Consider the following 14,886-nt stretch of genomic DNA (forward strand, 5'->3'; position numbering starts at 1 on the left):
ATAAATGTGAAAGGTTTGCCTATTCGGACGCCCAAATATCTTTCTTTCAAAACAAACTTTTTAAATCCCCAACTTACTTTCAAAACCAGTAATTGGAACAGATACCAGCATTTAAACCTCTCTGCAATTTACATTAAAACAATAAGCCTGTGTGTGCATGTGTGGCTAATGAGAGAAGGTGAATGGGAATTCATAGAAACTTTTAGTTATTAAGACTAACTAGAGCACTATAATTACAGCCTTGCTCCAAACGTAAACCTGATTTACAGCCTGCTAGAGTTCCATATGAGATATTCCACATAATTCATTGTGCGCTGCTCCAGTAACATATGCACTGAACAAAGGTTACAAAGAATTCTTGTCTGGTTCCTTTGGGAATTGATTTTTAAAAGGTAGGGTTGACGTGGAGTAGAACCAGGCTGTTGGCAAAGTAGAAAAGTCAAATGGGTAGGGAGTCCAGGAAATGCTGGGGAAAAGTCATATCATACAGTCAAACAGGCTCTGTTTGACCTTGGGAGGGCCAGGGTGGGTGTGGCCAGGATGGGCGTGGCCAGCTCATCATCATAGTGTTGGGGGTGCCTGTGATGGCCTAAGCGCTTTGCCAGTGAAAATGGGCTCCTGGCCTGTTTTCCCTAGCAGAGGCACTGAGGGGCGGTCCTTTGCTGTTGCCATGGCGGCCCTACGGGCCAAATCTAAGCACCCTGTGGGCCAGATCCAGCCCCTGGGCCTTGAGTTTGACACCCTCTGGTTTAGAAAGTAGATGAAACCTTTGACCATCCACCAAATGAGGTCAACGTATGATTTTCATAACACCAAACTTTTCCCTTCTCTTTCACCTTCCTTTTTTTTTTTTTTTTTGGTTTTGAAATGTTTGTTTGGACTTTTAATCTGAAAAAAAAGTCATTGATCTCTAGAAGTGCATCAGATTAATTATTTTCATAGATAAAATAATTGGAACAATGGCCTGTTACTTGATACAGGGTCTTAAAAGGTGTTAGCCATATCTGGCTTCCTAAACTAAACCAGTTTATATCCAGTTAGAAATAATGGGATGGAAAGGTCTCCATAAAGGTTCAAGAGCCATGAGCCATCCTGAACAGCCAGAAAATCATAATTAAAAAGGCACTTCCAAATTGTTGCTTTTCCAAAAAAAAAAAAAAAGCAAGAAAAGGGGGGGGCACTCCACATGAATTTATCCATCAAATCGCCAGGAATTAGAGGATTTAGTACAGCATCTATTCATACAATTTAATAGCAAAAGTCAGGTTGTTATTAAATAATCACTCTACCATTAGCCAAGTTAATAGCACACTTCAAATTAATAAGAACTGATCAGAATTTATGTCATATCTCCATTTCATATTATGAAGGCTTTTATGTGGATCCTGTGTCTTACCAGATTTTTACACTGTAATATAACATTTTGTATTATCTGAAATACTTCAAGCAGAAATATATTTCTTGTGTCTCATCTACTGCTCTTCTTTTCTTAAGTTCCTGCTCCTATTTCTCCATTTGCTAGATGCCCAAATAACCTGAAATACTATACCACGTAAGACTTTTCTGACTGACATTATCTGACATTGACTAAGAATAATGATGTATAATATTGAAATAAAAAACAGTTGCATTTGACCCACTCCCCCCATATATTATGAACCAGATATATACTTTTAATATCAAGTACAGGAAAACATGTTATATCTGCATGTGAGCTGACTTTCTAAAGTTTTTTTTGATAAACTGATCACATTGAGAACTGAGATTCTCTGTAGCTGCTTTTTTAAACAATGGCGGCAGCAGCAACAAAGTCAATCACATCCAGCATCTGTGCAGTTTGTGAATTATGCATAATGCTTTGATTTTGGGGGGTTTATGACTATGATTTATTGAATTGCTTTCCCACTCTGAGATTATGCATGCATGCATGAACATTTCATTGCTCTATGAAACCATAATAGGTTTGGCTGAACCCCGGAAGTTCTGAGTTTTAATTCATTTAATTAACTTAACAAAGATTAATTAATTCAATAAGGCTCCCTCATTTGCAGCTGTGAATAAGTCAAACAAAATCAAGTCTTATACCTCCAGCTTTATTTCCTTCCTCATATAAACAAAGACCGAGTCATAGCTGACAAAACAGAGAAAACCAAGAAAGCAACAAAAGAACTGGTTTAATAAGCAACTAATAAATATAAACATAATTAATAACATTAGTTCTCCTTTACTTCAAAGTCAAAGCATTTGTTTTAGGAAACAGCTCAGGCAATACAATCTGCAAACACTTCTTAAAATGAGAGTAATATTTATAGTTCTTTAGTATTATCATGTGCTCTATATAAAGCAACCCACAAAGAAAATCCAGACCTTTGAAAATGGTTGAAATCCAACAGCTGGATGGGTCACTGGTACAAGAAATGGAAGCTGCATGAACCTTTGCCCTGGTTGTTAGTTGATTACTGGACACAATTTAAGATTAAGGGGATGAAAGAGGAGGAAAGGGACAAAATATATGTCATGGTGCCATGAAGGAAACACCATAATGTTCATGTTTGCCAGAGGTTAGGTTACACGTTAATAAGGATAGGATTTGCATCATTGCTCTACACTAGTTGTGTTTGTCTTCATGTCAATGCTGTTTGTGATGTTAGAATAGGCATTTATATCCTTTGATGATTTAGGACTTTGCTATTGGAAGGATTATCATTTTCACTATGAACTTGTCCAGTCATCAAGTTCTGAGGAAGAATTCCAGCAAAAGTGGCTCTTCCTATCAAAACTTCCTTTAATTAGTATTTAGCAGAGGGTTTTCCACTATTGTAATGGTATGTATATTTGAGGAATGGGGTGGCTCAGTGGCTAAGATGCTGAACTTGTCAATCAGAAAGGTCGGCAATTCAAATCCCTAGCACTGCGTAACAGAGTGAGCTCCCATTACTTGTCCCAGCTTGTGCCAACCTAGCAGTTCGAAAGCTAGGTTCAATGCGCCTTCAGCGTTTAGTCATGCTGGCCATATGACCTTGGAGACATCTTTGGGCAGCGCTGGCTCTTTGGCTTTGAAATGGAGATGAGCACCTCCCCCTAGAGTCGAGAACAACTAACACATATGTGCGAGGAGAATCTTTACCTTTATCTAACGGTATGTAGGACTAGCCCTCAGAGACAGGAGGAAGAGCCACATACTAATCAACCATCCTTTAAATCGGGGATCTCCAACATTTGGCAATTTTAAGAATTGTGGACTTCAAGTCCCAGAATTCACCAGCCAGCATGGAGGATTAGGAATTCTGGGAGTTGAAGTCCACAAGTCTTAAAATTGCCACAGTTTGGAGACCTTTGCTGTAAATGACAGCTCAGTCCACAGAAGCAGAGGAAGCATCTCAAAAGGGCCCTGCCTAGTTTTCTGGAGAGTAAAGGGAAAGGAAGGGAGGAATACTTTCAGACTTGTAAGATTCTATTAATGTAATCTTATAATAAAGATAGACATAATATTCGTTGATTGGCTACTTCAGAGTGCTGACACCTATCCTATTTCAGGGCTATGGAATATAGACTCAACTCCAGCAGCTGTTAGAAAATCTGTAAAGGCTGGTTTGCCTTCTCCCCCCCACCCCCCTTTCCTGGCTTGTTCATCCGTAAATTTTAGCATTAATTTTGTGTTTTCAGTTTGGGTCAGGAACTTATTTTCTTTTATTAGTCAAGCTAGAAGAACCACTTGAGTAAAAAGGCTGGATATAAATCAAATCAATAAATGCTTAAACAATCCATCAGTCATCATATCTGATGTGACCATTAAAAAAAAAATCTGGAGTTGCAATTTTATTTTTACTGTGAAGCCCTTTATACCCCTGAGAGTAAGGTTTTTGGAGTTATTTATAACTAGTATTTCCCCACCAGGAAGAATAGTGAAAGGTCAAAATGACCCTGTTAAATCATTCTGTATTTGCACAGAGAAGATGATTATTTGCTGTTTGGTACAGTAATTCAGTTTTATCTCCTGATCTGCGCAAGCAAATTAAAATGGGATTAAATAGATCCCAAGCTACCCCTTAAAAGGAAACAAGAGAAAGAAAGAAAAACTGGCTATTCCTGAAGGAGAATCAAAGTGGGAAAAGATCCAGCAAGGAATGTTGTCGAGTTTGTTGCTGTGGCAATTACTGACTTAGTTCATAATGAACTAAGCAGAACTGATGTTTCAATAGGTTTGCACAGTATTGTGCTGCTACGATACCAAAATAAATAAATTGCCCCATACTTAAATTTGTCATTCAACGTCTTCCCCTCTGAGATGCAGTTCTGGTTTTTTAATCTCATTCTTGGGGCATTTTAACTGCCCTCTCTTTTGGAAAAAAAAATGGCAGTTTGTTTGTTTGTTTGTTATGATTTTCCTCCATTTACATTTCTTTTGTTCCAAACAAATGAAATGCAATACTGGACAGTCCGAATATTTCCTAAGAACAGCACACTGAATCTCTCCTGGGGGACAGGAGGGGAATGTGTGTTTGTGACTGACCATCCTGTTCCAAAAATCTATGCAAAGAATATTTTTATTGGAATATTCTTTATTGGCCAAGTATTTATTGGACACATAGGGAAGTCTCTGGTACATAAGCTCTCAGTGTATATACAAACAGCAAAGTGGTAAGTCAGAGATCATAAATCATAAGATACAATCATAGATCATAAGAGACAAACAACAGTGATAAATCATAAGATAACAATAGGAAAAGGTAGTAGGAAAGATGAGGGGATGAGAAGGATAATACTACTACTACATGGTTAGATATCCTTAGGCATAAGACAGTGCTGTGAGAATTAAATGTTTAGCAGAGGGATGGCATGGGGAAAAAAAAAACATGTCTTCGTGTTAAGTTGTTTTGGTATGCAATGCCCTATAGCCACATCCTGAAGGGAGAAATTGAAACGGTTTATGCCCAGGATGTGAAGACTCTCTAGACATTTTCTCAGCCCATTTTCTGGCTCGTGCAGTATGCAGGTCCTCAATGGAACAACTACATCTTTATTCTAAGGAAGGAATAAAGATGCAATCAACAAGCAAACACGCAAAAGAATCACACAACGATAGGTTTCCCCCAACTAGGAAGTTGCAGGAAAAGCCACCAAATCACAACAGAAACGTACACACTTCCCAGATTTGTGCCCCACTGCTCCTCAACATGAACTTTTTGGATTTCAAAGGCAAAAAAAGCTTTTCTCTATCCACTGCCTAGGGAAGATTTGATATTTGACAACTTTACAGTAGTAGCAGTCAACACTGGACAGCTCACACGCAGCGGCAGCCAACATTTTGAAAGTATCTGGCATACAGCAGCTTGTATTTAACTATACTTGACAGCTGACATGGCAGCAGCTGTCGGAAGCAACTGAGCGCTCACAGACAAAAAGGAAAGGAGAAAAGTAAGCAAATTTTCTACACAGGGATGAGGTGGTGTCAGGAAAAAAAAGAACGCTGGCTTAGCTATCTTCTTGATCGGTTAGGGTTTGTTTTGTTTTTTTAAATCAGAAGAGAACAGTTTTGGGAAGAGATTATCAAAATAAGGGATTATCCTCCTGAATTTGGTGTGATGCTGGGGCCTGGGTTTTTTTTGTTTGTTTGTTTGTTTGCTTGTTTTTAAAAAGCTAAAGCATATTGAGTCAGATATTAGGCTGCTGTCTGTCTTAGGCTGTGAATTTAATTCTGACCATCAAACTTGATGAATGTGAAAGCCAACACCAGCTAAAGAATTGCCAGCTGTGAAACCACCACAACTCCAGATATAAGCATAGAAGAGAAGGCATGCTTTGTTCCCAGCCCTTCCCGACAAACCTAATAGAGCCTCAAAAACTGCTCATTGAACCGAAAGAAAACCTAGAGCCTCTATCCAAAAAGACTCCATAGGGAATTTTGATCTAGACTAGCATTTTCAGAAAAGATGTTAAAGAGTTATCTTTCTTCCAGACCTACCAACCTGATTTCATTTAGGGATAGTCAATAGTACTAGTTTATAATCAATAGTTGTATAGAGTAACACGACTGCTTTCTCAAAGATGTCTGAGCACATGAAACAACAGGCCTGCTCAAGTATAACTCCTGGTATTTTCCAAAAAAATGTCCTGTAGGCCAATGCACAAAGCTATTATATTGATTGAAAGAAGTAATGGTTAGGTTTCCCGAAACACCTTCTGCTGTGCCACATCTCTGACTGCTGCTTATCAGCCAAGTTAGGCTTGGAGAAGAATTCCATGCAAAGAAAGTGTTGTAGGTTCCAAGTCAGATCCCAGAAGGAATGGGGCGTGATATGATAGAAGTGTTCCAATATTTAAGTGGTTATCACAAAGAAGAGGGAGTCAACCTATTCTGCAAAGCACCTGAAGGCAGGACAAAAACCAAGGAATGGAAATCAATCAAGGAGAGAAACAACCTAGAACTAAGGTGAAATTTCCTGACAGAACAATCAAACAGTGGAACAACTTCCCTCCAGAAGTTGTGAGTGATCCAACACTGGAGGTTTTAAAAAAGAGATTGGGCAATCATTTGTTTGAAATGGTATAGGGTCTTCTGCTTGAGTAGGGGGTTGGACTAGAAGATCTCCACAGTCCAGTGGTGGGTATCAACATTTTTTAGAACCTATTCTGTAAGTGTGGCCTGTTTGTGGGAGTGACTTGGCGGTCATGTGACCGGGTGGGCGTTGCTTGGCAGTTGTGTGACCAGGTGGGTGTGGCAAACTTGGAAAATGTGGTGAAACTCACTTAACAACGCTCTTGCTTTGAAACCAAGGGCCTCCAGAAGAACAGATGCCGGGGAGGCACGCTAAATTTCACAAAGGGGTATGGGCGTACCAATGCGTACCTGCTGAAACCCACCCCTGTGTTTTACCATACTATCTTGCAAAACAGAGAAAGACACAATAAAAAGGAAAGTCTACGAGGTTATTTAATATAATAAGATACCGGTAATTAAATGAAGTGCTAATGTCTTTAGCTCTTTCTCGCCTTCATTAAGCTGTTCTTTTAGTAGAGTGTATTGAGAGCAGACTAAAAACATAGCAAAATTATACTGCAGTGATGGCGAACCTATGGCACGTGTGCCACAGCTGGCACGCGGAGCCATTTGACAGGGCATGTGAGGCGCTGCCCTGTCAGCTGGCCAGCGCGCATGCCATTTAAAGCCATTTTTTCGCCCTCCCCAGGCTCCAGAGGCTTTATAGGAGCCTGGGGAGGGCGAAAAGAGCTTTCCCCCCCCCCCGGAGGCCCTCCGGAGGTTTCAGGGACCGTCCGGAGGCTTTCCTAAAGCCTTTGGAACGCTTAAAACAACCCTCCGAACAAACCGGAAGTGACTTCCGGTTTGCTCGGAGGGTCATTTTAAGCGCTCCAAATGCGTCAGGGAAGCCTCCGGACGGTCCCTGAAGCCTTCGGAACTCTTAAAACAACCCTCCGAGCAATCTGGAAGTGACTTCTGGTTTGCTCGGAGGATCATTTTAAGCATTCCGAAGGCTTTAGGGAAGCCTCCGGACAGTCCCTAAAGCCTCCGGAGGGCCTCCAGGGGGGCGTGGGAGGCTCTTTTTGCCCTCCCCAGGCTCCTATAAAGCCTCTGGAGCCTGGGGAGGGCGAAAAAAGCATATAAAAATGAGGGGGATCGCACCTGTTGTGCGCGCATGCACATTGGGGGGGTCGTGCATTGCATTATGGGTGCGGCACGCCCGCACACAACCCCCCTGCGCTCCACCCACTTGTGGCACGCGAGCCAAAAAAGGTTCGCCATCGCTGTTATACTGTGTGTTATCCAGCGTCAGTACAATTGGTAGACCACTTAGCACTCTCTCTGTCTCTGTCTCTCTCTGTGTATTGATATAGATATGTAGATGTAGATTTATAGAGTTAGATATAAATTTCTGCATTAGAACTGCCAGTTCTCAAGCATCCTCTGTACCAAGATAGTTTGCAAAAGATGAGATGGGATGCAGAGGGGGGGGGGTGAAGGGAACTGCAGTGCAGCTTGGAGAAACTGCTATTTCCTCTTATCATCAAAACCTGCCTTTTCTATCACTTGACAGAGGAAACTGTGCTAAGAAGCGAGACCAGCAACGTCAACAGGATCAATAAAAACAGGCACCAGAATAAAAGTATCTTAAAAGCATATTTCCATGTCTACCAGGGATGAAGGCACTCTGCTGTTCCACAGGTCTTCTCTAAGAACACATGCAATACTTGAAAAAGTTATGAAGTTGGTGTTACATTAAGCAACCCAATTAATGACCACAGTGACTTACAACTGCATTATGATTATAAATGAAGGAAAACCTACAGTTAAGAATAGGACAAATGCAATTTTAGTCTATCTGGAATGCAACAGGTAGGGTAGAAGATGCTTAGTGCTCAGGCAAAAAAGCTTCAGAGCTGCTCATCTTGTCAGAGGTTATTTCTTAATTACTATTCTTTATAATCTACTGCTAGCGAACAATTTTTTTTTTTTGAATAACCAGTTGTTTGGAAGTCAGAAATATTTGAACGTTTTCCCGCATTTAGAAGCACATACTGCTCTAGCTCAATCCTGATTTAACTTTAAGCAGTAAATGTCTGCCTATCAAGATGGGGTGGAACAGTAGCTTTCGTGGTGTGGAGATATTAACTTCACCCTTAACACAAATAAGACCAAGGAGCTTATAGTGGACTATAGAAGGAATAGATGAGAAACCCAGCCCTTGCTTATCAATGGAGACCAAGTGGAGCAGGTGGCCAGTTTTAACTTTCTGGGTGTTATCTTAAAAGAGGACCTGACCAGGGTTGCTCACATTGTAGACCAAGCAGAGTATATACTACCTGAGACTTCTCAGGACTGCCTTCCCCTTTTAATCAATTAAAAAAAATAGATGTTGATGTTTCTTATTTTGTACATAAATGACTGATCCAGATTGTGGGGCTGTCATGGACTCTTTTACAAATCAACTGGAAAATAGTAATAAACGCTATATTTAACTTTCATCATAAGAGCTGGGTAGAAAGGAGCTTAGCAAAACACTTGCATTAATACTCTGTTTATTAATTTCCTAGTTTGCAGCATGCTCAGAATGCTAAACTTGATGGCCTTTTAGGGCAACTGAACAAGATATTACCAATAATGTCTGTTTGGTTTTTCTCGTTACTCTAAAGCCAATGGTTTGATCTCAATGGTCTGAGATGATATAAATGGGGAGTCAGACCAATTTCCTCAATGTAGCAACTTAAATATGGAAGCCTGCAATTTATAGTATCTGCATCGTTGAAATACAGTAGGAGTTTTGTAGCCATATAGAGATCCCGAAAGGACTGAATCCCGAACCATCCTGGGTTTTTTAGTTAGGAACAACACCTTGAATTGTACCTGGATACCTACTACTAAGCAATGAAATTCCCACAACCAAAATATATGTCAATGCATTCTGTACCAACTGAATTTTAGGTAATAACACCATGTAGAGTAGGACGCATTAATCTGATCTAGAGATGAAAAGCAGAAGCTGGGCATAATATCTCCCTGAGTGCCAGAACAGAACAGAGATTAAATTAAACAGCCTTTAAAAATAGACTATTGAACAAAATGTAAATTGTTTCATTGGTATTACCAGTTGGGGTGTCCTAATCCATTTTCAGAGTGTACTTTATTTGAAACATAACTTCATGGGCATAAAAAAACAAAATGGCGGCACCTAGCAGCAGCGAGGGAATCGGTTCGGGTGTGTGGCAGGCCTAGGTCACTGCTGGTTCTGTGACCGAGGCCTGAATTCCACTACCGGTTCAGCCAAACTGGGCCAAACCGGCAGCAATCCACCTCTGGAATGGGGATTTCTCCAACTCCAGAGATGCATCCAGCAACAGACAGATTGTTGTGGTCCAACATCCCCAATCAATAGGCCCTCTTTTAGGAATCCTGAATCTCTTTTGCCCTGATAGATTCAAGAGTTTCCTTGGCCAACTATTTTGCTGAAGGCCAAAGGCTCCTCCAACTCCTTGGGATTCTCCTGGCCTTTGTCAGTATGGGGACTTTCCAAAGGGCCATAGCCTCAGGTTGAGTTTTCACATCTAGCAGAAATTTCCCATCCCTGCCTTGCACCAAAGACACTCCTCTCCCATCTAATAGTGAGACTGCTGAAATGAAGAACTTGGAGGTAGTCAGGAAGAGGTTTTTTAATTTTGGAGGGGCTTTGATAGAATGTACAGTAGATGGGAGTTTCCTTTGACTTCCAATGTAGCAATAGATAAAAAATATTAATTCATAAAAATGCAATGTGAAACTGTAGGAAGAGGAAAAACATCATATGGTTCAATATTAAAATTAATTAGGAATTTGATAAAAATGACTAATGTGTAACCAGGTGGGGACGGAATCTTCATTTAATGAATTGAAAATGGAGCTGACTTTCAATATAGCAATATACATTATACATATGTGTATGGATGGATGGATGGATGGATGGATGGATGGATAGGTGTGATGATGGTGTGTGTGCATGTGTGTGTGTGTATGTGTGCGTGTAGCTCATCAGAGAGAGATCCAACCCTGGAAATAAGGAAGAATTTCCTCACTGTGAGAATCGTTAAGCAATGGAACAGTTTGTTTCCAAGACTTGTTTGTGTTCCATTCTTGAGATTTTCAGGAAAAGATTGGCCAATCGTTTGCCTGAGATGGTAGGAGGAGCCCTTCCTTGGGCAGGGAGTTGGGCTAAAAGTCGCTTCAGCCCTAGGATGCCATGATTCCCTCTGTGCTTTGTGCCACAATGATGGTGCTTCTCTGTTGTTCATGAACTGACAACTTCCCACATGAAACACACAGGCTAAAAGGCCATCGGTCACCCCTAGACCCAGGTGAGCTGCCCTCCTTGGGTGGGTATAGAATATGGCCATTGTTTACTTGGTTGCCAAGGGAACGAGATTGTCAGTTTCCCTGAAAAGCCACTAGCCAATGCCCAGCTGCCCATTCTCCCTTCATGCAGTGACAGGACGTGCATCTAGTTGGTCATGGCTCTCAGAAGGCTCTTCAGAGTAAGTGTGGCCATCTCAGCTGTCAAGAAACTGGCAGCAGGGGAGAAAGTCCTGCTTCTCAACTCTTCTGACTGACTCATGACTATTTGTCTTCTCTTCACAGAACGTCTGGAAAAGGTGTTCGCACCATTTCTGTTGTCTGAAGAGCAATGTTGAAGACCTTCCTGTGCCTCCTGTGAGGTACCACCCCCTTTTCCTTAAACCCTGGGCATGGTGGGGCACCATTGATGGACTGTGGAGTCTGTAAGAGCCTCTCCCCAAATGGCTTTCTGTCCAGAAGGGGCTTCAGGGCTAAAAAGATGGGCAGGCTGACTGGCTGGCCTGAGAAAGGAGAGGTTGAGCTAGATGGATGTTTTTTGACATGTTACCTTCTTCTTTTGCTCAGGACGGCACAGGAACTGGAAGACCAGCGGGGAGAATGGGAGACACATCATGTGTCTGATGGAGGCACATCTTCCTCTCCTGGGGTAAGGACGCTTCTTCAAGAAGCCCAGTTCATACTTCAAAACCGGGTGGGGTAAGGGAGGAATTCCCACTTGGGGGGAACCTGGCCAGCCTAGAAAGCGGAAGAAGATCTCCTTGTATTAATGGGATGATCTTGATGGCTCAGAAGGGAAGATCCTGGGAAATACTAAAGAGGAGCCATTTTGAGGCTCTTCTTATTAGCCAAATTTCCCATGATCTTCTGTCTCTTTGCCCTCTGTAATGTAGCCCTTCCTTCCCGGGGAAGCTAAACATGCAGAGGACTTTAAATTTATGACAATGAACAATTGTTTCTTGCAGGTTGTGATGGGTGCTCCTGCCAGCACCCGGAGTCCCAGGAATAATAATAATAATAATAATAATAATAATAATAATAATAATAATAATAATAATAATAATAATAATAATAATAATAATAATAAAAATTTTATTTGTTAGCCGCACCCTCTCCCGAAGGACTCGGGGCGGCGTACAATAAAAACACATAAGTACAAATATGGACAATACATACACAAAATGTAGACATATACGTGGAGGAGGTAGACAGATGAATAAAAACAATTAAAATCACAATTTAAAGTCCCCTAAATAAATTACAAAATTAAAACCCGTCAGGAGCGATATGATCAAACTATGGTTGAGCCAGGCCAGCTACTTGGAATAGGTGGGTCTTGAGCTTTACATGGAAGGAGCGGAGGTCAGAGGTAGTCCTAATATCCGGGGGGAGGTCATTCCACAGGGCTGGGCCCGCCACAGAGAAGGCTCTGCTCCTAGGCGCCGCCCCTCGGCACTTTCTGGTGGACGGCACCTGGAGAAGTCCCTCTCTGTGCGAGCGAATTGGTCGCAGGGATGTATGGGGCAGGATACGATCCCGCAAGTAGCTAGGTCCTGAGCCATGGAGCGCTTTAAAGATCGTTATCAGAACCTTGAAATGCACCCGATAGACCACAGGAAGCCAGTGCAGCTCACGCAGGAAAGGTGTCACATGGGAGTACCTTGTACTCCCCATAATTACCCGCGCGGCCGCATTCTGGACCAACTGTAATCTCCGAGTGCATTTCAAGGGAAGCCCCATGTAGAGAGCGTTACAGTAGTCCAGGCGAGACGTCACCAGCGCATGAGTGACTGTGCGTAAGGCGTCCCGGTCCAGTAGGGGGCGCAATTGGCGCACCAGGCGAACCTGGTGGAACGCCCCCCTTGCCACGGCTGTCACATGGTCATCCATGGACAGCCGGGCATCCAGGAGGACGCCCAAATTGCGCGCCCACTCCACGGGGGCAAGTTGTACGCCACCGATGGCCAGAGATGGAATTAATTGGCTAAACCGGGGGGCCGGAACCCACAGCCACTCCGTCTTGGAGGGGTTGAGCTTGAGTCGGTTGTCATCCATCCTTCCAGGAAGGAAGATGTCAGGCCAGCTCTCATTTCTTTGAGGTTAGTGTTCTTAGCTGAGGGATTCTGAAGCCCCCAAGAGAAGGGCTAGAAGAAAGGATGGCAGAGGGCAGGAATTTCTACCCTCTGCCTCTTACTCTGCTAACAGAAGAATAACTCGGGCCCTTCATTCTCTCCCCAGAAATGAGAGCTCGTTGAGGTGGACACCACGGCTTGCTACAATTTGGGAGTCCTGCACTGAGTCGGTAAGGCCAGACCAGCTCCTCTCCTTTTAGTGGCAGAATCCCTGACTCTGTGCCTTGGTTAAAATGCCAAGAGACAGAACATTTGCATTCTTATTGCAGGATCCTCTGAGCCCAGGGGTTCTGCAGGAGGGAAGCGGTGACTGCCTTTCAGGGTAAGTATCACTTTGGAGGGTGAAACACTTGCAGAGGGGAGGCATCTCAGGGGAATCCCACTGGAAGGCCAAGCCCCTTGGCAGGGCAGCCAGAAGGGTTCCTAGAGCTTCAACATGACCATTCTTACAAAAGGGCCCATGGCTTCTTTTGATCTTTGACCCTTTTGTTTTCTACCCCCAGAGAGGAAAGGCAGGAGCCCTGCAGGCCGTGGCTGTCCACCGTTTTGGAGACCTCCACTGAGTTGGTAAGGACTGGAGAATTCCTCCACATGCGAAAAGAAGAAGCTTTGTCTCTGGGTATTTCTTAATATACCCACAGACAAAATCTTGTTTTTTTTATTCCAGGAACCACAGGACCAACCAGTGGAGGTGGATACCTCTCCCAGGCAGGACTTGTCTTCCCCAGAGGTAAGAAAGTTTTGGCAATGGGGCCGATGGCTAGGGTTAGGGTTAGGGCTATGCCACGACTCCCGATGGGAGAGGGAGAAATTGTGGCATATATTTTTCTACGCTTAAGGCTTACAAAGGCTCTCTTGCTGTTGGCCCATAGGGCCTGAATGCACCCTATCTACCAGCAATCCAATGGGGATGCAGAAAGCTTAGGATTTATTGTCATTTGCAGGATTCGCTGACTGTCCTGATGGGCTCCAGGACCAGCAGCCTCTGGGATGAAGACTCCCTTGCTGACCTTCTGGAAGAGGAATCTGAGGATACCTGGGACCAGGATGCAGAGGCTTCTTCCAGTCCATGGGTAAGAAGGACACATTGTTTTCAGTTGGGCAGGGATAGAGTCCCTCTAACCTGAGGGAATTGTGCTGGAGCGCTCTGGGCAGTGGAGCAAGGGGACACCCGGCCCATGGGACAAGATATTTAGTGTAACTATATGCACCCAAGCTCTGGTGCGACTGGCTCCTTTGCTGGAACACATCAGGTGTTCTAAATGGGAAATGTGATCCCCATTCAGTAGACCCTCTTTTAGAAATTCTGAGTTTCCTTTCCCTGATTGCTAAAGAGGAATCATTGTTGTTCACAGGATTCTCCAGAGGAAGGAGAAGACACTCTGGAGGATCTCAACAGCCTGGAACAGAACATCCTGGACTCCCTGGACCGTCTTCTTCGGTGAGAAGAGGTATGAATGCCACAGATAGGAAGGTGTCCAATATGCTTACCTGGGAAGAGCGGAGGGCAAGTACATGTAGCTCCAGAAAGAGCAACATGGTACTAATAATAGTCTTTGATTCCTTCCCCAGATGCTTCCTCAGATTCCCCTCCAGAGGTCAGCTTGGAGGAGGAGGAACCAGCCCCAGGCACCTTGGGAGGTGAGTTGATCAATGGTCCCAAGCTGCCTGTCAAGAGTGATTTGGCTGAAACAACATGGCAGCCCTGAGACTTCAGGTGGGGAAAGCAGGCAGCTGCCAGCTTGTTAGTGATGAGGAGGAGGAATTGCCTTCTGCACCTCAACCAAGAACTTTTAGGGGAGAGAAAAGCCAGGAGTAGTGAAGGTCAGCTGCATTACTTGCGAGGAGCCAGTCTCCCCCTTCTTGATGGGCTGCACCAGAAGCTGTCTCTTTAGCCCAGCAGGCAGACAGATGTGA

At 43.3% G+C, this 14,886-nt stretch overlaps 1 protein-coding gene across 1 annotated transcript in view; it reads left to right on the forward strand.

Annotated features, from left to right (window-relative positions):
- Positions 1-13,635: 13,635 nt before the first annotated feature.
- Positions 13,636-14,886, forward strand: part of LOC309387369 (uncharacterized protein) — a gene marked incomplete at its 3' end in the record, with an annotated part of 62,391 nt that continues 61,140 nt past the window's right edge. The window contains exons 1-4 of the mRNA XM_081943842.1: positions 13,636-13,699; positions 13,914-14,042; positions 14,325-14,420; positions 14,542-14,610. Coding sequence (XP_081799968.1) covers positions 14,039-14,042; positions 14,325-14,420; positions 14,542-14,610 — 169 coding nt within the window. The 5' untranslated portion in view covers positions 13,636-13,699; positions 13,914-14,038. The remainder of the gene's footprint in view (positions 13,700-13,913; positions 14,043-14,324; positions 14,421-14,541; positions 14,611-14,886) is intronic.

The sequence above is a fragment of the Natrix helvetica genome (assembly GCF_964273705.1).
Source record: "Natrix helvetica genome assembly, chromosome: 2".
Taxonomy (NCBI): Eukaryota; Metazoa; Chordata; class Lepidosauria; order Squamata; family Natricidae; genus Natrix; species Natrix helvetica.